The sequence below is a fragment of the Octopus sinensis genome, linkage group LG2, assembly GCF_006345805.1.
Source record: "Octopus sinensis linkage group LG2, ASM634580v1, whole genome shotgun sequence".
NCBI lineage: Eukaryota > Metazoa > Mollusca > Cephalopoda > Octopoda > Octopodidae > Octopus > Octopus sinensis.
The window spans coordinates 113,019,002-113,041,871 of NC_042998.1; the positions used below are offsets into that span (position 1 = coordinate 113,019,002).

The 22,870-nt window shown below is 36.7% G+C and overlaps 2 protein-coding genes across 2 annotated transcripts in view; both read left to right on the top strand.

Annotated features, from left to right (window-relative positions):
• LOC115225628 (testis-specific serine/threonine-protein kinase 3-like) overlaps window positions 1-14,010 on the top strand; it is a 39,743-nt gene extending 25,733 nt beyond the window's left edge. The window contains exon 3 of the mRNA XM_029796548.2: window positions 13,357-14,010. Coding sequence (XP_029652408.2) covers window positions 13,357-13,854 — 498 coding nt within the window. The 3' untranslated portion in view covers window positions 13,855-14,010. The remainder of the gene's footprint in view (window positions 1-13,356) is intronic.
• LOC115230339 (testis-specific serine/threonine-protein kinase 2-like) overlaps window positions 1-22,870 on the top strand; it is a 109,132-nt gene that overhangs the window by 67,616 nt on the left and 18,646 nt on the right. The window lies entirely within an intron of this gene.

The window sequence follows — 22,870 nt, forward strand, 5'->3', positions numbered from 1 at the left end:
AAATCATAAGCATACAAACTACAAAACGAACGAAACGCCACCGAATACCTATCAAAAGATGGCATAAAGCACATCACACCAAAACATAAGCTAACACCAGTTCTACACCACAAAATTATTAAAATCAAAAACTTCGTTATCACCAAAAAAAGCACAAGCATGGAAAACCGAGAACAAGCTACAAACCATGTGATTCACATATTCAGTTAAAAAAATAAAAGTGATAAGCTTCACGAACTTGTTATATTAACCATACATGTACAACATCCTCCTGGTGGCTTACCATGCACTTACAAAGAACAATTGCGACACAGTATACCACACAGCACAAAACAAAGTTAAACAGGAAAGCATTAGTGGGCAATACATTCATGTTATATATAATTCACTGTTAAAGTAAATGATAAATGATAAAGCATCTCTCATAAATCAGTACATTGTTGAAATAAGCACGCGGAAAACATACATTGCGAATAAAATAAGCAGGGGACTAATGTCACACAAATCTAACGTGCAATATTCAAATTCTGATGGATAATTCTACAGAAATCAGTTTTGGCAATTATAAAAGCGCTGATTACATTCGCCAACAATACATCACATCTTGATGAAAAAACTGAAACTCTAGAAATGTTATTAATGGATTTAAGAATTTTATTGTTCCAAACACCAAAATTTTAATAAAAAAAGATAAAACTAAAACCTAGTTTTGTTTTCAATGCAACACAAACAGACATACACAGAAACACGCACAAGAGCACACACACACGCACAAATAAACGCGCGCACACACACACACGTTTGTATGTAAGTATGTATGGGTGTATGTAGTTATGTATGTATGTATGTATGTACGTATGTGTGTGTATATATATATATATATATATATATATGCACACACACATATCTACTATGATTTTCGTGTCCCACGTGTACGGACAGTAATAGCTAGTAAGTTTTAAGCTTATAAAATATTAATATACATGTACATATAATGTGTGAATGTGTGTGTATATACATATATATGTATGTATGCATGTATGTAATGTTTTGCTCTCTTTCTACTAACTCTGTGTTCATTTCCTGATAAGGGTCATCCTTACTTTTCGTCCTTTCGAGATCGATAACTAGAGTACCAGTCTAGGACAGTGGATCGGCGTAAATCTTAGTGTGTCTAATAGGATGCCTGTGGTACTTGTTTCAGCTGTTTGCGTTCTGGCGGCAAGGTCTGAAACGACAGATGTTCCTTGCTAGATCAGCCTTGTTTTTCCCTTGGCCATGGGTGACGAGAGGAAAAGAAGCTTGTATGTATGGGCAACTGCTAGTTTTCTACAGAAGAAAAATATAACTAGGTCCTTCGCTTTGAAGAATTATTTTTTAGATGCTGACAGTCAGACCCCCTATAACAGACAACAATGAACATTGAAATATGTGCGTGCATACACACACACACACACACACACACACACATATATATATATATATACGACAAGAAATAATTTTTACCTCTTTTTATGGAGACAAAAGGGTTTATAACACTGAAAAAAAGAAGTGCTCAAATGTAATTGAGACAGAGACAAAAAAAATCATTGATTAGAGAACAAACATCAAATTCGAGTCAACAACTTTATATAATGCCATACACCTTACATTTGGCCATATATAACTATTACCATGGCCTTTACTATATAAAGAATACATATATAAAAAAACACAGAAGGTAAAAAAATATATATGCGAATAAAAATACTAGTATGCTACATCATCAATTTTTCTTTTAATTTCATACTTGGTCATACAGTAGAATTATTTGGTTACAATGACCGATACTTGTTTCTGCTGCACAGTATGTGCGGTTACACATGCGACTCTGGATAATCTTCCGTGCACCTTCATTCAGGGTTCTTCGACAAGCGTGTTTTCTTTGCCGTATATAAGAGACCCGCTTAAAAGCCACACTCCATGTGAACTTATAAGCCAGCTCCAGTATGGAGGGCTAATTGGGCCTGCGGTCCAAAATTAAAGAGAGCAATAATAATAACACATTTATTGGTACCCTACCATCTCATATTTATATCACAGAGTATCACATTTGGAGAATTTTGTATCACTGTGACATTTGGAGATCACTGTAAAGCAGTAAGATAAACAACATTCTTGGTTTTACCATTTTGAGTGACGAGCAATTGGTTGAGATTCCTGTTCATCCCGATGAGGGGGTCATTGCCGAGATGCACCTTAACTCGTAATCGAACCGCGGCAGTGAACTCCCGAAATGGCCATAGATGTCTTTCACTTGATTTTGTGGAACTCTGTTACGCTCCTGTACTCCAACCTACCTTGGTTTTTTGAATTGAACATTTTTGACATATTTTTTTTATTTGAGGGGAGTAAGAAAATCTTTTTAGTCGATTAATATTTTATTTTGTTTAGATTTTTAGTCGCATGACACGCTTTAGAATTTTTAGTCGATTGTATATACTTTCTTGATAGGCCTTTCTATATATTTGTATTTTTATTCGCATATATATTTTTTACATTCTGTGTTTTTTTATATATATGTATTCTTTATATGTTAAAGGCCATAGTAATATTTATACATGATCAAATGTATGGAAGTGTGGTGTTATATAAAGTCGTCGACTCGAATTTGATGTTTGTTCTCTAATCAACGTTTTGTGTGTGTGTGTGTGTGTGTGTGTGTGTGTGTGTGTGTGTGTGTGTGTGTGTGTGTGTGTGTGTGTGTGTGTGTGTGTGTGTGTGTGGTATATTCTGTTAAGAATGTAGTAGAGTACAGTATAAAGCTGGTCCACCTTCAGATTTCACCCTCTGCTGTCCAGTAGTAGTATTATACGTACTTCCAAGTTTGCGTTTGGGCTTCTGTCGTGTGTGAATAGATAATTTTAAAATTTGGAGTTCACAAGAAGGAGTACAGTTGGACATTTATTTTTAATCACGACAATTGTTTCTACGCAATGTAGTTCTCTAGGCGTGCACGCACTTGATTATGCCTGGAGAACTACATTGCGTAGAAACAATTGTAGTGATTGAAAATAAATGTCCAACCGTACTCTTTATTGACTCAATATTTTTTCAATTACACCCCCACACACACGAACGCATACACACACACATATGTATATATATTCATATATGATGTACTCTGCCGTCGAAGACGTCGCATTAGCGTTCAGCTTTTGTCGTTCGACGTTGTCTGAACGGGTACACTGTGTGCCAAGCGTCAGGTATGGAAGTAATCGCAGATGAAGTGATCGCAGATCGAGATGAAGTGTTTTTGCTCAAGAACAAAACGCACGACTCCGTCTAGGAATTGAAATCACGGTCTGGCAGTCGTGAGCGTAACACTATAGCCACTAGATCATGCGCCTTCACTTATGCATTATTCATGCATAAGAATATAGATATTTATAGATTTACAGAACAGATTCATATAGAGTACAAAAGAGTCACAAAACCAAGGAATGAATGTATGGTAGTTCAGGTCCAACACCTGTTTCTAGGAGCTTGTAATTACGTGATAGTTGAAATGTTAGCAGATGGAGTGTGCAAAAAGTCAAGAATATGTAACCAGTAATGAAGGCATTTAAAGATTGCCGTAAATCCGGCTGCCGTCTTCAGGGTGGAGAGATTGGCATCTAACGTTTCAGATCATAATACAGAGAATTTAAGGGTACGAGTGAAGAAGAAGGCAAATAAAATCAGGTGGAAAGAGGAAGTAACGATCGAAGGAGAGCTGGAGGAAGTAAGTGGTTCAGGGAGAAGGGGAACGTTAAAGTAACGGAAGGGCAAGGAGAGATAGGAAAGGCACAGCTGAGAGAGAGAGAGGGGGGCGTGAGTGACTAGGCGATTGAGAGAAGTAAAGTTGAGCATTACGACGTGTTTTCTACATTGGGCGTCTCTGGATCTATATATATAGATATATATGAGAGTGTATGTATGTATGCTTATATATGTATGTGTGTGTATGTTTGTGTGTCTAAATATATACGCATACATACATGCACATATATAAATATATACATAAATGCATTTATAAATACATATTTACCCACATACGCACGCACACACACACACACACACACACACACACACACACACACACACACACACATAATGTAAGTGTATAGGAATAAAATTATCCAAGCGATTACTGTGGTAGCTCCGAGGTGTATTCAAGGTTATGGCTAACTGCATCATGTAGTGATAATCATCAATGATGGCTGAGTATTCGCAATCACGCTGTAATTATTCTGACGAATTTGCTCCTCTGGATTATGAATATTATCGGGGATGTAGATTTCAAAAATTATCAAAAATGCAAATATACTACGTATCAATTTTTATTTTAATTTTATACTTGGTCATACAGTAGAATTACTTGTTTGCAATGACCGATACTTGTTTCTGCGGTTGCATATATGACTCTGGATAATCTTCCGTGCACCTTCATTCAGGGTTCTTCAACAAGCGTGTTTTCATTGCCACATGTGGACTTATAAGCCACTCCATGTGAACTTATAAGCCAGCTCCTGTAAAGGGCTAATTGGGCCTGCGGTCCAAAATTAAGGAGAGCAATAATAATAACACATTTATTGGTACCCTACTATCTCATATTTATATCACAGAGTATCACATTTGGAGAATTTTGTATCACTGTGACATTTGGAGATCGCTGTAAAGCAGTAAGATAAACAACATTCTTGGTTTTACCACTTGGAGTGAGTATGAACAGGTTGTTGCCATTTCCAACTTTGAAGCAAACAACATAGAGCTGACCATGCGAAAAGCATTGTTGCATGAGGTGAAGTCCAACAATTTTCAGTGGTTGTCCTTGACTTTTGTTAATTGACATTGCAAAACTAACTCTTACTGAAAATTGAAGCCTCTCGAATTCAAAGGATATGTCTGCTGGAATCAGTGAAATTCTTGGAATAAACACATTTTTTTCCCTTTCCTTGTCCAGTGAGAATTGATGCTTCCAAAATATATGGATGCATTTGTCTGACACTCAGTTTTGCTCCGTTGCACAGCCTTCTAGATTTCTCAAAAGCATGATTGAAATTCCTTTCCTCAATGTCAGTTTGTGAGAAGGCATTCCAGGAGGAGCCAAAGAGTCAAGGAACCCACTAAGATAATTCACAGCCACATTGGAGTCCATAACTGTATCAATTGAGAATTTTTTTTTCTTCGGTATTGATTGACTGCATAAGTTTCCAATTGACAACTTAGACAGTTTCATTCTTTGGTGTGTGCAAGTAAGGCGGCGAACTGGTAGAAACGTTAGCACGCCGGGCGAAACGCTTAGCGGTATTTCGTCTGTCTTTACATTCTGATTTCAAATTCCGCCGAGGTCGACTTTGCCTTTCATCCTTTCGGGGTCGATAAATTAAGTATCAGTTGCGTACTGGGGTCGATCTAATCGAATGGCTCCCTCCCCAAAAATTTCGGGCATTGTGCCTAGAGTAGAAAAGATTCTTTGGTGCAAGTAGGGCTCTTTCACCAAGCCAATCCTGATCTTGAAAATTATGTCCAATGTTTCGGTAAATCCTGGTAATCAACTCTTCTACAGTTTTAACCAAAATGTCACTGTCATTTCGAAAAGTGATGTCTCTATTACTGTTTTGCTTGAATGCTTCCATTTCCCAGATTCATTAGCTGAGCTGAAAATCTTCCATCATCCAAATCTGCGAATAAACTAACTCCATCGATAGTTCGATCCAGCCGGAAATCCGACTAGGCCGAAAGTTTGACTTGGGCGGACGACCGATGTGGGCCGAAAGTTCGAGTTCTTCAATATTTCCTTCCGAGCATTTCACTTCACAAACTCTGCAGAACTTCGAAACTTCACGAACATGAAATCTCTCACTCTAACTTGGATCTAGTTTTAATTGAACTGAATTGAAAATATTTTTTTTCATTCACAGTTTTGCTATTACTTTAAATTCAGTTTAAATGAAAACTTGTAAGTTCACAAATTTTGGGAGTTCTTTTGAAATTTGGATGTTCATCTCTTAGCATATAACAAATCCTCATCCAGACCTGATCCCAATGCTGGATGTTCAAGAACCAAATGAAGGACATATTTTCAATCCTGGGATCATCTGATTCCAAAATGGTATAATATGTCTATGTAGAGCAAATGTAGATTGAGATACAAGGGTCCTCGACAGACAGACGGAATTGCACGTTTATTATAATAGGTGAGGGCATCAACGCCAGGTTGATAGCACTTATTATAGCGTAATAGAATAATTGCTAATCATTTCATATGTTTATGTGGCAATTACGTAACTCACTCATCAGGTGCACAAACTATCGATGACCGTTTTGAATGGAAACGAAAATATATAGAACTGATTGTATTGTGAATATATTGTGAGATGGCGCTGATGAGTGAATGAAGCAATTATGACGTAATATCCCACGAAACGATTCTTATACATACACAAACACACACACACAAACACACAAACACACACATGCATACATACACATACATACATACATACATACATACATACATACATACATACATACATACATACATACATACATACATGCATGCATACATACATACATACATACATACATACATACATACATACATGCATGCATACATACATACATACATACATACATACATACATACATACATACATACATACATACATACATACATACATACATACATACGGCCACTAAGTTAAAACACAACCGACCAGATATTTTTGTGGGACGACAATGGAAGGATGTGTTATGTTGTGGAAATCAACAGTCCTGTGGTCACCTTTGTGGTTAGAGAAAACATGAGGTTAGAGAAAGCATAAAAACATGACATTTATGGACAATTGATGAGGTGTTTAGTAATCCAATACCCATGGTACACTTTCAGCTTTTCATCTATTATTATTGGAGCAAAATAATTCTTACCAACCCGTCTGGAGCAAAGTATGGCTGAACTTGGGTTCTTGGGAAGAGAACCTAAATCCTAAACTCATATACTTCAAATGATCACGATCCCTAGGACAATAAAAATTTGCAAGACCTTAAAATTTAAAGGATGATGAAAAACAACAAGAGCTTTTCTTCACAATCTTGCTATTAAGCAGGTGGCCAGTCAAAATGTATTCTAAATTAAGAAGAGAAAGAGAACATACAAGCATAAAATATATAGAGACATGAGAAAGTTGTCATGGTGATGCCTGCCCAGTGGCCTATGCAGTGTTGCAGAAACTTTATGGAGAGGAGTGTATGAGCCTCACGCAAGCGTACGAGTGTTTCAGACGTTTCCAAGATGGCCGAAAATCTGTCGATATTGATGAACATTCTAGGAGTCCCGCAACCAGCAGAACTGGGAAGAATATCGCAGATGTGCGTGCATGTGTTAGGAGAAATCGTCGAATCACCATCCGTGAGTTATTAGAGGATGTGCAAATTAGTTATGGTTCAGTTCAATCCATTATCACTTAAGATATGGGTATGAAACGCATGTCTACCAAGTTTGTGCCAAAACAGCTTTCAGCTGACCAAAAGGACACTCGGGTTTCTGTTGCACAAGATCTCCTTGATCGTGTCGAAAACGATGGAAATTTTTGAAAACTTTGCGTAGGCGTCTGAACAGGCATCGTCAAGCTTTTGACAAAATTTGATGCCGATTCTCTGCTCACCTTATTCTTTCATGGTCAATGAGACGATAACACGCTATACACGTTCCTTCCAATCACTGTTGTAAACAGCAGAAGTGGACTAGAGCGTTAAAACTTAGTGCGCATGCACAGCAGAGATCACGGTCAATTTGTACCAAGCGGCTTTACTCTGCGTGCTTTACCTTCGTTACTATAGCAGCAGTCCGGCGACTTATTGATCAGACGACGTATGTATAAACATCGGTCGCACAATCATAGTGTACGTGTTTTGTTTATACACCCATTCGCTGCAGTAAAGTGGATGAATACAACACATACTGTATGTATGTGCAACCGATAATGTTTACATTCTTAGAGTGGCTTTTAATTCGAAATTTAATATCGTGTGTGTGTGTGTGTGTGTGTGTGTGTGTGTGTGTGTGTGTGTGTGTGTGTGTGTGTGTGTGTGTGTGTGTATTGCCTGTGTTTTCATTTCTGTTCTTCTTTTCTGCTTCTTTTCTGTTTTCTCAGTCTTATCTATTCTCTTTCTCCCTCTCTTTCTTTCTTTCTCTTACTCTTCCTCCCGCTCCCCTTGCTTCACATTTTATATCTGAAAATTAAAAGGTTTCATGATAAAGTTCTCAATGAATATATTCAAGAATTGTTTAAATGAAAATATATAGTTATGGTGCAGTAAAGATACAAGCTGCAGAATTTTGTTTATGAATTCTACAGTTTAGAGATTCATGCAAGAACATGCAGCTTCTTAAATCAAGACATACACAAGCGCCTAAAGCAAATATATACAAATACTCTATGAACACACATTCATACAAACATGCTAGGTTTCTCATGCGCGCATACATTCGGGTATGCATTATCTTGTACACGTGTGCAAACAAATTAAAAGCACTCACATGCACAAGTCCGCGCAAACATGAGAATATGTCTACATGGCAGTTCGCATTAATGAAAAAACATACGAATACAGAATAGCTCACACAAACTAAAGAGGGATCCTCTGTGTGTTGGCTTTCACAAACTAGAAATAACAGCCAAATTTCTCTGAAACCACATATTACCGTGTTACAGAAAAGAAGGGCATATTGAATGATATTGTTCCAGATATAGAAAATGTCGAGATGGTTATGATTAGAATGCTCTTGATTATAGGTGATCATGATCAGACTAGCCTGGAATTAAACAAGAATGACTGCATATAAATTTTGTCACACGTATATAAGCCGTGTATACAAATGCAAAGCGGCGCACACGCGTTAACCACAGCTTACAGAAATAGAGCGTGCGTGCGTGCACACACACACACACACACACACACACACACACACACACACACACACACACACACACACACACACACACACACACACACACACACACACCACAGATACATAAGCATCTGAAGGTGAAAAATGCAGATATACCATCGAGACTATAAACGGCGACAGAAAGCAGTATAGAAAGTAGAAGCATACTAGAGGCTGCTAGAGATTGCTGTGGTAGCCTGTCGAGTACAGTTAGGACTTCACTACATCATCAAAACGTTGGCCAATGCTAATGCCAATGCCAGAGACAAAACTGAACTCGTAATGCAGTACCAAGGGGCTGCAAGGCTAACCTTCAGGTACATTTTGACTAGGCAATCTGTTCTAACAAGAAATTCAAAGAGATCAAGGCAAATTGCCATTTATTTTGTTTGCTGTGGCTGACTTCTTGCCAGCTCTCCAAACAACCTAAAAATTTTGGGCAAAAGTAAAAAAAAAAAGAGAGAGAATACCTATCATGCAAGCAATTTCGAACAACATTTTGCAACCTGAGGCTCATTTTGACTGAAGATATTGAAGCATTAGAAAAGCGGTGAATGTATGGCGAGTTCATAGTAGAAATTGACAAATATACGGAATTGCTGAGACTTAAAGCTTACAAGTAACATATCACCAACCAAAAGTTTCAATTTCCGATAAAGCTCCTAAAGCAGAATCGACAATGGGAAACCCAGAGCTTTCCATTTGGCACCGAACCTCTGAGTGAGAGATGAAAGGAAGACTCGTGATGCCAGTAGAAATAACAGTAACATCCAGCCAACCATACATCGTTCTTCTGTCCAGAAGCATAAAAGAATATACTGTATATACGCTGACTGATAGGGAGATGGCTTTGACGTCTTCCAATAACTGAAGAAAGCCCAGCACCAGTATTTGATTCAAGTAGATTTTGTCATAAGATGGAAAGCAAATTCATTCCCCACTGAAACCGTCTGCAACGGTTTCCCAGCAAGATCAACCCTATCTTACAGAAAGTTGATTTTGAAACCAAAATACTCAACAAAGCCATGGTGGGATGGGGGTGGAGAGATAGCTATGGAAGCTCGTGCATACGCGCGGCATGTTTCTGTGCTATACAATACTTACAAAATACAACTACGGACGATTAGCCAAACGGTTATGTATAGACTTACATACGTATAATAAACATGTATACACTTACATATGTATAATAAACACCCCAACAACCTCTATGGAATTCCGCTGAGGAACACTGTGTCCACATACCACGGTACCGGCGAGAAACCATGTGTGTGTGTGTGTGTGTAAGAGGTTTTGGTATCCAGAAGACACAAAATGGCTGGTAAAGCTATGTAAGTGCTACGGAAGGACCGTAGTTAGACGCCCGGTCCAATAATAGTATGAGTAAGGAGTCTAATGTGGGTCGTGTATGAGCGTGTATACGTAAAATAAAATGAAACAACAAAGCCAAGGCAGTGTGGAATTTCTAGGACATTTAAAAGGTCCTAGAAATTTCACTCTGCCTTGGCTTTGTTGTCTCGTATATATATATATATATATATATATATATATATATATATATATATATATATATATATATATATATATATATATATATATATATATATATATGTATATATATATATGTGTATATATATATATATATATATATATATATATATATATATGTATATATATATATGTGTATATATATATATATATATATGTATGTATGTATGTATGTATATATATATATATATACATACATACATGTATGTTATATTGTAATAATTACTGGTGTCTTTATATATTAATATATTTTATATCTTATAGTAAAGCATAATATGTTATACATGTATCTATATTCTTGTAATTGTCAGTTTAGTAAATAAAAAATAAGTTGACATAATATAATGTCTAAAAGTTAATGAACCACCTATTAAGCCCCTTCATTTTCTTATTGGTCTATAAATTAATGGTAAAATATCTCTTTACCTTCACTCATTTAGTACAGTAGGTAATGTAACTGCAATACAATAAAAACACAAATCTCCAAGAAGTTAAGGAGATAGACAAAGAAGATGTTGTCTCTACTTCAGCATAGAAGTTATATTTTAAAGTGATGTAATGATTGCATTGTTCAATTAAATAGAGTTGCATCAAACGATCGTACTACATTACCTCTGGATATCCTTGTTGCTTGTTTTTATTTTAATCACCTTATTTTGAAATTGTATGGCTAATACTGGTGCCTCAACTTAAATACCATATTCATCTGAATATATATATATATATATATGGTCATCCATATATTATGAGATTTTTCTATACTTCTTATATTTTTCAAAATTAAGATAAACAAAGTTCTATTTTTAATCTAAAATATACTCTCTTTCATTTTCTACAATGCTCTTCTATGTATCTGGCATACTTGCAATGCACCTCTTCCAAAATCTATTTGTCTGTGACGCAAAATACTCCTCCAATACTGTTTTAACCACGTCTACAGAATTCGTATTTTTTCCGTCCAAATGATTTTGATAACTGCGAAACATATGATAATCAGATAGGGCAACGTCCGACGAATATGGTGGGTGGGGTATCATTTCCCATTCAAACTGTTCCAGCTTTTGGAATGTCGCTGTATGTGGCCGAGAATTGTCTTCATGAGAGAACATTTTTCGTCTTGAAACCAAAGATGGTCGTTCTAGCAATAGATCTCCTTTTTTATCGTTTGGTGTCGGTTTAAAAGTTCAAAACGGACTTAACCTTTCAGATAACAACACCTTACGCGGGTGAAGACCTTTTTTGACCCTGTTTATCGGTGTTTCTCCTTTCTCTGCTCACTGGCTTCGGCGCTTGACATTTTTATAGATAACCCATTTCTTGTCACCAGTCACTATTCGGTAAAAAAAAAATGGTTCATTTGTGAGACGTGACAGCAAACCAGAGCACACATTCACTCTCTGCGCGCGATTAGACTTGTAATGTTTGTAAGAAAGACTTTGACCCAATTTGCTGACTTTTCCGAAGGCACGCAGATGTCAATGAATGGTTGAATGATCAAATCCAAGCTTCTCTGCTAGTTCCTCAACAGTTACGATGGGATTTTCTTCCACCAGGGTTTGTAGGACGTTCTCGTTCAGCTTTACAGATCTTCCAGGACGAAGCTCGTCTTCTAGACTGTAGCTTCCGGTTCGGAATTTCTGGAACCACCGTTGAAACTGGCTCATGTTTATTGTCCGATCCCCACATACTGCATTAATATTTATCGCACTTTCGTTGCGTTTGTTGCCTTTATTGAACTCAAAGCAAAATATTCCTAATATGCTCCTTTATCACTTCCATTATACCTTTGAAAAAATAACTGTTAAAATCGAACTGCACTTTTCAAAACTTGCACTAAGAATAAGGACAAGGTAAAATTACCACTGGTTTTAATAGCAAGTTGGGGCAGGTAGTTTATCCTGTGCCCCTCCGACTTTTAGTTCATACAATTGAAAATACTGCATTATTTATGGGACGACACAATATATATACATATCTAAATACACACATGCATACGCATGCATATATTTGTATGTGTTTATCTATATATTTATGTGAATGTAATGTAACAGTATCAATCTATAAATCGTGGTAAAAGCAGCTGGTTACCTCCCAATATGAACTAGGCTTGTACAAAAAATACAAATGAATCACTAATTGATAAGTTTATTAACCAATACATCAAAAACACTTCGTCCCATATCGAGATTGGACAGAAAATTCTGATAAGATGACGTATGTGGTCTGATCAATAAGTATCCGGACTATTGCCACAGTATCCGGACTATTGCCACAGTATCCGGACTATTGCCACAGTATCCGGACTATTGCCACAGTATCCGGACTATTGCCACTCCTCTCCATACACTTTCTGCAACTTTGCGTAGGCCTCTGAGTAGGTATCGCCATGACAACTTTCTCTGTCAGGGTCAATGACACATCTTCCTTCCAAGTACTGCAGTAAACAGCGGAAGTGAGCTAGAACATTAAGACTTAGTGCGCATGCACAGCAGAGTTCAAGGTCAATCTTTGCCAAGCGGCTTCACTCTGCGTGGTTTAGCTTTGTTACTATGGCAACAGTTCGGATACTTATTGATCAGACCTTTTATACTATACAACTACAGTTCACAAGCATCAAATGTTTTTTATTAGAAAGAATTACGCAAAAAAATTGTGTGAGAACTGTATATATATATATATATATATATATATAGAGAGAGAGAGAGAGAGAGAGAGAGAGAGAGAGAGTGAGAGAGAGAGAGAGAGACACGCATTGCAAACTATTTCAAAAGTAAATATATATAATTATAATATATATAATTTTCTATTTTGACATTATTTCATGATTTCTGCAGATTTGTCAAGCGACCAAATATCTCCACGACCAAAACATCACACATCGAGATCTTAAGCTGGAAAATCTTCTCTTAGACCAAAGTAACTCAGTAAAGATTACAGATTTCAGCTTTGCCAAACTTAATCCGAAACACGATCTCAGTCGAACGTACTGTGGATCGAAATCGTACGCATCTCCAGAAATATTGACTGGAGAACCATATGACCCACATAAAGCTGATGTTTGGGCTATTGGTGCTATAATGTACATCATATGTACCGGTAAGATGCCATTTAACGAAAACAGGGGTTTGAAAAAAATCCTTGAAGAACAAAAGAATCTTGTTTTTCCGTGGTTTAGATTTCAACTCTCCGAATGTTTTCAAAAGTTAATATGTTGTATATTTACTTATAATTATATCAAGAGACCCTCGATTGAAGTTATACTTGAAAGTGAATGGCTCAAAGAGAAAAAAAGTTCACTTCAATCTCTGCCTGATAATGAAAAGGATATGTAGAGCGGAAAGGGGTTACAAATAGCACCTTCTTCCAACTCTCCAAACCCCACCCCTAGTATTCCACCTTCGAATTCTGAACGCTCCTTAATTGTTTGGAATTTATCTGTGACCATTTCTTTGTCCCACCCCCTCTTCTTCTTCTTCTTCTTCTTCTTCTTCTTCTTCTTCTTCTTCTTCTTCTTCTTCTTCTTCTTCTTCTTCTTCTTCTTCTTCTTCTTCTTCTTCTTCTTCTTCTTCTTCTTCTCTTTCTACTACTACTACTACCTCAACTAGCTATGTAATGAGATGTTTATTTTTTTAAATAAAAACGAACAAGATCAGAAAACAAATAAAAAATAAATGGTTTATTATAATAAAATTTATTTATATTATTATTCAGTAGTAATTTTTTACACGTGTTTTCATAGCGCTACCGAGCGCAGTTCTGTGTAACTTGGTTATGTGTTGTAGTTTGTTTTGTTGCTGTTATTTTTTGCAAGTAGTTTACGTAAGATGGGTGCGGTGCCTAGTAGTGTCATTTTTTGTTTTATATGTATTCATAAGTCCTAGTATTTTAGTTATGAAATTTGTCTGAATGTTTTTTAATCACACCTAATGTACCTGTTATTATAGGTATGGCTTCTGCTTTTAAGCTCCACATTTGAGTTATCTCTACTTCCAGATTTCTGTATTTTGAGAATTACTCTTTTTAGAGATACATCATCATCTGTTGGGATTGATGCATCGATTAGAAGGCATTTTTCTTGATGATCTCTGACAACTATATCTGGTATATAAGCCTGAATTTCTCTCTCTGTGTGTATTTGCATATCCCAGAGTGTAGTTGCTTTGTCATTTTCTGAGACTTTTCTGGAGTGTACCTATACCATCTTCTTTCTGCTGTCATTCCATAATGTTCCATAGCTTCTAGTGTATATAGGTTCCAACTGTGATATGCCTGTGGATATATTCCGTCTTAGGCAGGACTGGGCAGCCAGAGGCAATATGATTTATTGTTTCTTCCCCATCACCGCATATTCTACAGTTATTTGTTATATTTTTCTTCATTATGAGTTTCCTGTGGTTTCTGGTGAGGAGGCTTTGATCTTGTGCTGCAATTAAAAATCCTTCAGTCTCTGCTTTGAGTCCAAAAGAATTTTACTTTGTCTATTTATTTTCCGTTTAACTTATTCCCGATTTGCCATGTAAAGGCTTTTCTTACCATCGTTTTATCATGGCATTTTGCTGTTCCAGTTTTGGTTTGGATTTCAGATGTTTTACAGTTTTTGTTGTTTCTTCTTTTCTTCATAGTTGTCAGGTACTATGACTTCTTTCTTCTATTTTTCAGTTTCCTTAAAGACAGAAAACAGCTTTTTGTTTTGCACGTGTTTTGTGGCTGTTTATATCAGTTTTCCTAGCTTTTGAATTAGATATTTCTGTAATCCTATGACAATTACAAGAATATAGATACATGTATAACATATAAGAGTTTATAAGAGTTTTCTAGTTGTATAAGGCCTTTACCACCTTTAATTCGTTGTATATATAATCTTTCTATGTCAGATTTTGGGTGGTGCATCCTAAGTTCTGTCATTATTTTTCTTGTTTTCCTGTCTAGTTTGATTTGTTCATTTAGAGTCCAGTTAAGAATATTGTAACTGTAACTTATAACTGGGACGGCTAGAGTGTTGATACCTATTATCTTGTCTTTTGATTTGAGTTCTGTTTTTAGTATTAATCTAACTCGTCTATAGTATTCCTTCCTTATCTTCCCATTCATTCGTCTGTGTTGTATCGTATCTAGTTTATTGATCCCTAAATATTTGCATGTCTGGCTTTGGTCTAATTCTCTTATTTCATTTGCTTTATCTAGTGTGATATTGTTACTGTTAACTAGTTTCCTCTTTTCAAGGTTGCTTTGACACATTTTTCTAAACCGAATTTTATGTTTATTTCTTTGATAAAGCCATACATTGTATGTAGTAATATTTCCACTTGTTTATCATTTGCATCATACGATTTTAAATCATCCATATACAAGAGATGGTTGATTGCTTTACTGTAACAGTTGTATCCATAACCAGTTCAGTTTAGAATTTTAGTTAAAAGTATCAGTGTCAGGTGGAAAAGGAGTGGAGAGAGCAAGTCTCCTTGGAATATTCTTCTTCTAATGGGGATGACTTTAGTTTTTGTCTGGAGCTGCAGCATTGTTTGCCATTTACTCATGAAATGATTTATATATTTTATTATTATTTGTACTACCTTGTTCGTGGTTAGTGTTTCCTGGATCCTTGTGTGGAGAATATTGCCAAAAGCCTTTCGAAAATCGATCATGGCTTTATTGATTAATAACTGATCTTTACAGCCATATGAGCCTTTGCAACATCCCTTCTGCTCTTATGGAAACAAGTTGTTTTCTTCCAGATGTTTGTCCATTCTCTGCTGTACTATTACAGTTAAGGTTTTGAAAATTGTAGGGAAGCATATTATGGCTATGTAGTTTTGTGGATTTGTCGTTTCAGTGCATTTGGAAATTAGGATGGTTTTCTCTTCTGTGAGCCATTCAGGCGTTGTCTCTGTCCCTGTTAGTATCTCATTGAATGTCTCGGCTATCGCCTTGTGTATTCCTAATAAATATTTTAACCAAAAATTGGGGATCTTGTCGTGGCCGGGCGCCTTCCAGTTGCTAAGTTTTTGCAGTGCCTTAGTGACTTCTTCCGTTGTTACAGGCATCCGAAGTTGTTCAGATGCTGTCTTTATATTTTGAATAGATTTTTTTCTGAGGTTGTTCCTTCGCCGACCATACTTTTTTTCCACAATTCCTCACTTCTTCTGCTCACTATTTTATTTTTGCCAGGTTCTTGGTAGAATCGTTTTGGCGTGAAGTTCAGCTGTCTGTTCTGTTCAAAGAATCGTTGGAGTTTCTCATACCGACAGATTCTTTGTGCTATGACAAGGATATCTTGCTTCAGCTGTTCTTTTATCTCAGGTATACTTTGTTCTGTAATTTCGTATTTTCGTTGTACTTTTCAAAGTTTTAATACACAAACAAAAGCAGTAAAACGAAAAATTAAGAAACACCATAATAGACAACATGCTTAACAACAATAGAAACAACAGCAGCAGTAATAAATAAAATATCCATATACATGCATATACTACGTTGAACGAAAATAACAACATATTGCTATCTTTCACAAACGTTCCTTGGAGCAAAATGTACCCTACATGTGAAATATTTTGCTGAGATCACAAAAGCCTGACTGCATTTTGATCACGAGACAGATACCAGCCAACCACACCGTGACGTGCGAGAAGGAAATAACTTACTTATACTTTGCCAAAGATACAGCTTTCTTTGTTTCATCAAACGAAGACTTGGAAGCAATCCTGGCAAATATTTTAAGTGATATCTTTATTGGTAGAAAGAAGGTGTATGGCACCATAAGTGTTATCTTTAAAACAGAGGACAGAGTAAAATCCAAAGACAATTTGTTCGAGACAACTTGTTCATATATGAGTCCCACCAAATTTCTCTCCGCTAGCAAAATAACCAAGTGCACATTTTGCACCAAAAGCCAATGTGAGTTTCTTTCATGGTAACTAGCGTAATATAGTTTGTTTTAACAGAACATCCATGCTTAAGTGGGAATAAATATTACCTCTCGGTACTAATACTACCTCTATCACTAATAACAAGCTCACTGGCTAATCACGACACCAGTGCCTGTTCTGGCATTTATTCTATGTATCGCTGGTGGGGAAATGAATCGCTGCTATCTCCAGCGTTCGAGCGTTCATCATTGACGATACCAAGGAAGGTCAAAATCACGTGATCTGGTGGTTTCGGCATTAGAGGTGGCGAGGATTTATCTCCCCGCAAGCCTTATAAACAAGTGTGCATTTTGCACCAAAAGCCTATGTGAGAGTTTTTCTTATATCTACCGCAGTATAGTTTGTTCTAACAGAAGATCCACATTTAAGTGATGCTAAATATTACTACAAGAATTACTGTCAGAGACATCTTTGACGACATCAGCCCTTAACTATACAAAACTTACGAAGCACAATATAAGCAGGTAGTTATTTCCGATGCAACTTTTGGAGATATATGGTTGGATACGGTTACATACGAGTCCTCGTGACCCTGTAAGGATAGAAAGCAACTGCAAAACTGTATCCAGGAAATGGTGCTGAGACGAATACCTTAAAACTCAGCCTTAGAAGACTTTGTAATCAAATAAAACATCCAATACGCCACAACGTGGATTTTGGGGCGTTATGGGATGGCTTAGAAAAGTTTTAATCGAACTTTATGCATATCAGATTGTATGAGGAAAATGGATGACCTGATAAGAAAACTAATGGAGAATTTGTGACACAATAAGCTAAAATAATTGAAGAAAATTCTTATTGGTTAAAACAAACATTTAATGTTGATGGAGCTAGTCTATTCTAAAAGGATATAGAAATTTTATACCAAGAGCAGAAAAACCGGTTTGTGGATTCAAAATACCGAAAAGTTAAATCACATTGTTTTTGAAATGCAATGAATTAAGTGACTTTCATAATGCCTTGTTAATTAACGGGATTTTTTTTTCATTCACGTACAATGAGAGGACTGAATAAAAATAGCCTCTTTAGTTCAATAGCATGCGAATAAAAAATCATGGCTGACTGCTACAATATTCGAAAACGTTTTATCAAAACTTTGTGAAGCTGAAATTTATACTAAAACAAAAATGATGACTTTGAAATGTTATTACAAACTGATAACGCTCCACAGCATCCTTGTAATTTAAAACACCTCAACGCTACTGCTCTGTTTTTATTGTGTATCAATAATACAATTCTTATCCAACTATTATTTAGTTCACGTAATAAGAGAGGGACCACATGTGGTCACTCTAACGCTAGAAATAGATCCGCAAAGGGAACCTACCACTAAATAATTGTTCTCAAGCATTAATTCAACACTGAACTAATGCTTGAGAACAATTCTTTAGTGGTGGATTCCCTTTGCGGATCTATTTCTAGCGTTAGAGTGACCACATGTGGTCCCTCTCTTATTACTTGTATTAATAATTTTTACTGTATCACAGTTTTTTTTACGCTAGGCCACTTGGTGTTTTAAATTGATGTTATTAATTAATATTCAATTTTTTCACCCTTATTGTGATTTTAATTATTATTTAGTTCACGGTATACTTTGTAAGTATAAGACAAATTATGTTAAATATTCCTACAAAAATACTGGGTGGTGGGAAAGAAAACTTGTGACTAATTTCAGGAGTATAAAACTATGATACATTTCTAAATATCCGAGAGATTTATACTGTAGTAACACGATGAAGTGGTAAAATATTATCAACTTAACGTGACAGTCCCATGAAAGAGAATACTACTACTGCTATTTAGCCCTAGGAAGCACCGCTTCCTGTCGGCCTCCTGGGTGGAGGTGCTTATCTCCCCCTTTGTAAACATAAGGACACAGGAATTGTGTCAAGGCCGACAGGAAGCGGTGCTTCCTAGGGCTAAATAGCAGTAGTATTCTTCCCTTTCATGGGACTGTCACATTAAGTTGACAACATACCAAAACTATTTATGTTCTTCATTATATATAAAGAAAATCAAGGTGGTGAGCAGGCAGAATCGTTAGCACGCCGGACGAAATGCTTAGCCGTATTTCGTCCGTCGCTATGTTCTGAGTTCAAATTCCACCGAGATCGACTTTGCCTTTCATCCTTTCGAGACACTGGGGTTGATATAATCGATTAGTCCCCTACCCCCGAATTTCAGGCCTTGTGCCTTCAGTAGAAAAGATTATAAATGAAAAAGATTGCCATAGCAATTCACGAAATTTAGAAAACCACCTTATATACGTACAATTTCGAAAGCCATTTTGCTGGGTTTAGTTCTGAATGGTAGTGAAGCTGAAACAAAAAAATCTTAAATCAGACAAAGTAGTAGCAGTAGTAGTAAATATTCTTTTCTAGTCTAGATACAAGGCCCGAAATTTTGGGGGAGGAGGCCAGTCGATTAGCTCGATCTCAGTACACAACTGGTACTTAATTTATCGACCCCGAAAGGATGAAAGGCAAAGTCGACCTCGGCGGAATTTGAACTCAGAACGTAAAGATAGACGAAATACCCATTTCTTTACTACCCACAAGGGGCTAAACACAGAGGAGACAAACAAGGACAGACAGACGGGTTAAGTCAATTATATCAACCCCAGTGCGTAACTGGTACTTAATTTATCAACCCCGAAAGGATGAAAGGCAAAGTCGACCTCGGCGGAATTTGAACTCAGAACGTAACGGCAGACGAAATGCTGCTTGGCATTTCACCCGGCGTACTAACGTTTCTGCCAGCTCACCGCCTTAGTAGTAGTAAATATTGAAGCAAGCAAGCACCACAGATACAGCTCCCATAAATAGTAATATTTACGAAAATTACCGACAGCGCTGCCAAAGGTTTTTTTCAAAACGTACAGAATCTGATCAAAACGTACAGAATCTTACTGAAGCCCCCAAATACAGACAAAACGAACTTTTTATACATTTTTTTTTATTTGGAAAACGTTTATTGAAACGTTGAATGTTTGGATATCAAAAAGAAAAATCATTTTCGTGAGGAGGTTCTCTGTTGTACCAATTGTTTTTCAAATAATGTTTTACAAAGTTGTTCATCCGGCTCCCACGTCGTACAATCGATATTTCGTAACAAAGTTTTTGACCTCATAAGAGCTTTAAGCGTAGAAGTTTTCAAGCAATTTCAATTTTTAGTTTTGATATTGTGGAAAACAGAGAAAATTCTTTCTGACGATGCAGAGGAGTGTGGTAAAGAATGAAGACTGAGTATGAAGGATGACAACAGTGGATAGCGGTACTCATCACCACATTTCTCTTGTGAAACAGCAAACCAAAATTTTTCTGGATCATTATACGGGATAAAAGAACAACTTTGAACCGTCAAGTGGCGCCATTTCTGAATAATTTCTTCGAAATCTTTTTCATCACAAAGACTTGAGAATCGCATGATAAGTGATATAATTGACCTTGGCCTTCCTTTAATTATGTTGGTTGGGTCCAACGCCTCTAGTAATCCCAAATTGTCCTGCATATCGCAAGACGAAAACCGCACGAGCATTTGATTTGAAAAACTAACAAAGAATCACAGTATATTCTGTCGGAAAGTCAACAATTCATCAGAGGCAATGGTGGTAGCATTTTCGTATAAAATTCTTTCAGCTGCAGCACCAAAGTAGATACAATCTAATGGTTAGTGTGTCGTTGCATCGTTGACATTAATTTCACACACATTGATAACAGAAAGTAAGTCAGGTCTGATGAAAATGCTCAAAATTCCCTCCATTCCAGCGTTGATGGCTCTTTTAAGCTTATGCATCCGATAGCCTTCAGCCTGGAATTCCTGATTAAGTTTGTTAACGTTGTTTAAAATGAAAGAGAGAAATGCTAAATACATATTTGTGAGAGGATTCTTCATTTCAGTGAGAATGCGTCGAGCCGTAATCGGAGACCCACCTCTAATGTTGCTTGTGTGAAATATGCCAGCAGTGTTGGCCACTGCTCTAAAATGCGCTGCACATCTTGCTTGAGAGACAGCCATCTAGTGCAACTTGCATGCAGGATTTTGTGAGGATCAATTAAAGCTATTTTCTACACATCTTTGAATTCACTGATACACTTAGAACTGTGACTAAAGTGTGCATAAATACTTCGTGTCAATTCTTCGACAGAATTCGGCAATTCATTGCACGCGTTTGGTGAACATAAGTTTAAAGAATGACAAACACAGGCTTGCACAAAAAGATCTAGCCTATTCTGCTTTAACACATTGTTTGCGTCCCATCATAACATTTGCATTATCACAGGTGAAACCTATCAAAATTTCTAGAGAAATAGCGTGTTCGTTTAAAAATGATAGAAGACAGTTGTGTATACCCGTAGCACTGCAAGCCTGTATTTCTATAAGTGTAAGAAAATCGTCGACTGTCTTTTGAATTTCAACGTCATAAAATCTGCAAACCAGGACAAGTTGTTTTAGTGTTGAAACATCAGTTGTTTAATTAATAACGAGTGAGAATTTTGATGAATGAAGCTTTTTTTAATAAAGCGTTGAAGCCGTAGGGGCCAAAGGCTTTAAGGAAGATGTATGTGCCTTTCGTTCGGGCACACCTTGCATCCTGGGCGATTTTAGAACCATGACAGGCGTTTGCAACAAGGCCAGGTAAGTGGTCCAAAATCGAAATTGGGAGATTATGCTCAGCAACAAATGCACAGTATTTTAATTCAGCAGCTGCTACTTTCTTGGAATGTGAAGAAAACGATGAGGCCTCGACATAATTGGTAAACTTTTTTGCTTTATTTGCTTCATTTGCATTCTTGCGGAATTTTTCTGCCTGCTCATGTAAAATTTGGCTCAAACTACCGACAATTTCATACTTGCATAATATGCATTTGCCTTTAGCTGTATCGTTCTTGCCTCGCTCCAACCAACTAGAAAATTTTTCATCGCACAACAATTTTTGCGGAAGTTTCCTTTCATACGATGCCCATCTGGCCTTCTTCTTATCTGGTGCTTCACGTTCATTATCTGAGAAATGTTCTGTTTTCAAAGTTCTATCGCTCATATTTTGCTCCAGTTATAAGATTTATTTGAATTAATCAAATTATCAAACACATTACACACCGGTTAAAATCTGAGTAAAGAAATCTATGTTTGTGTTCAGACTGATACGGCGGGATTGTATAAATAAGCACTGTAATTTTTGAGTCTAATTTATCAAACTTTTAAAAAAGCAAACACGTACCTTCAGTCTGTGAGAAAACTTCTTGTGTTGTGACAGCAATGGCGTCGTAAACAGGACGTATATACGTTCACCCCAAATTACAGACGCCCTTGATCTCATTAGTCAATGCGTGCGTGCATGCAGACGCGTTTGCGAAGGCAGACCGGGCGTACTTTTATTTTTATTAAGCTCACAAACACGGATGTGTGAAAAATCAATCAA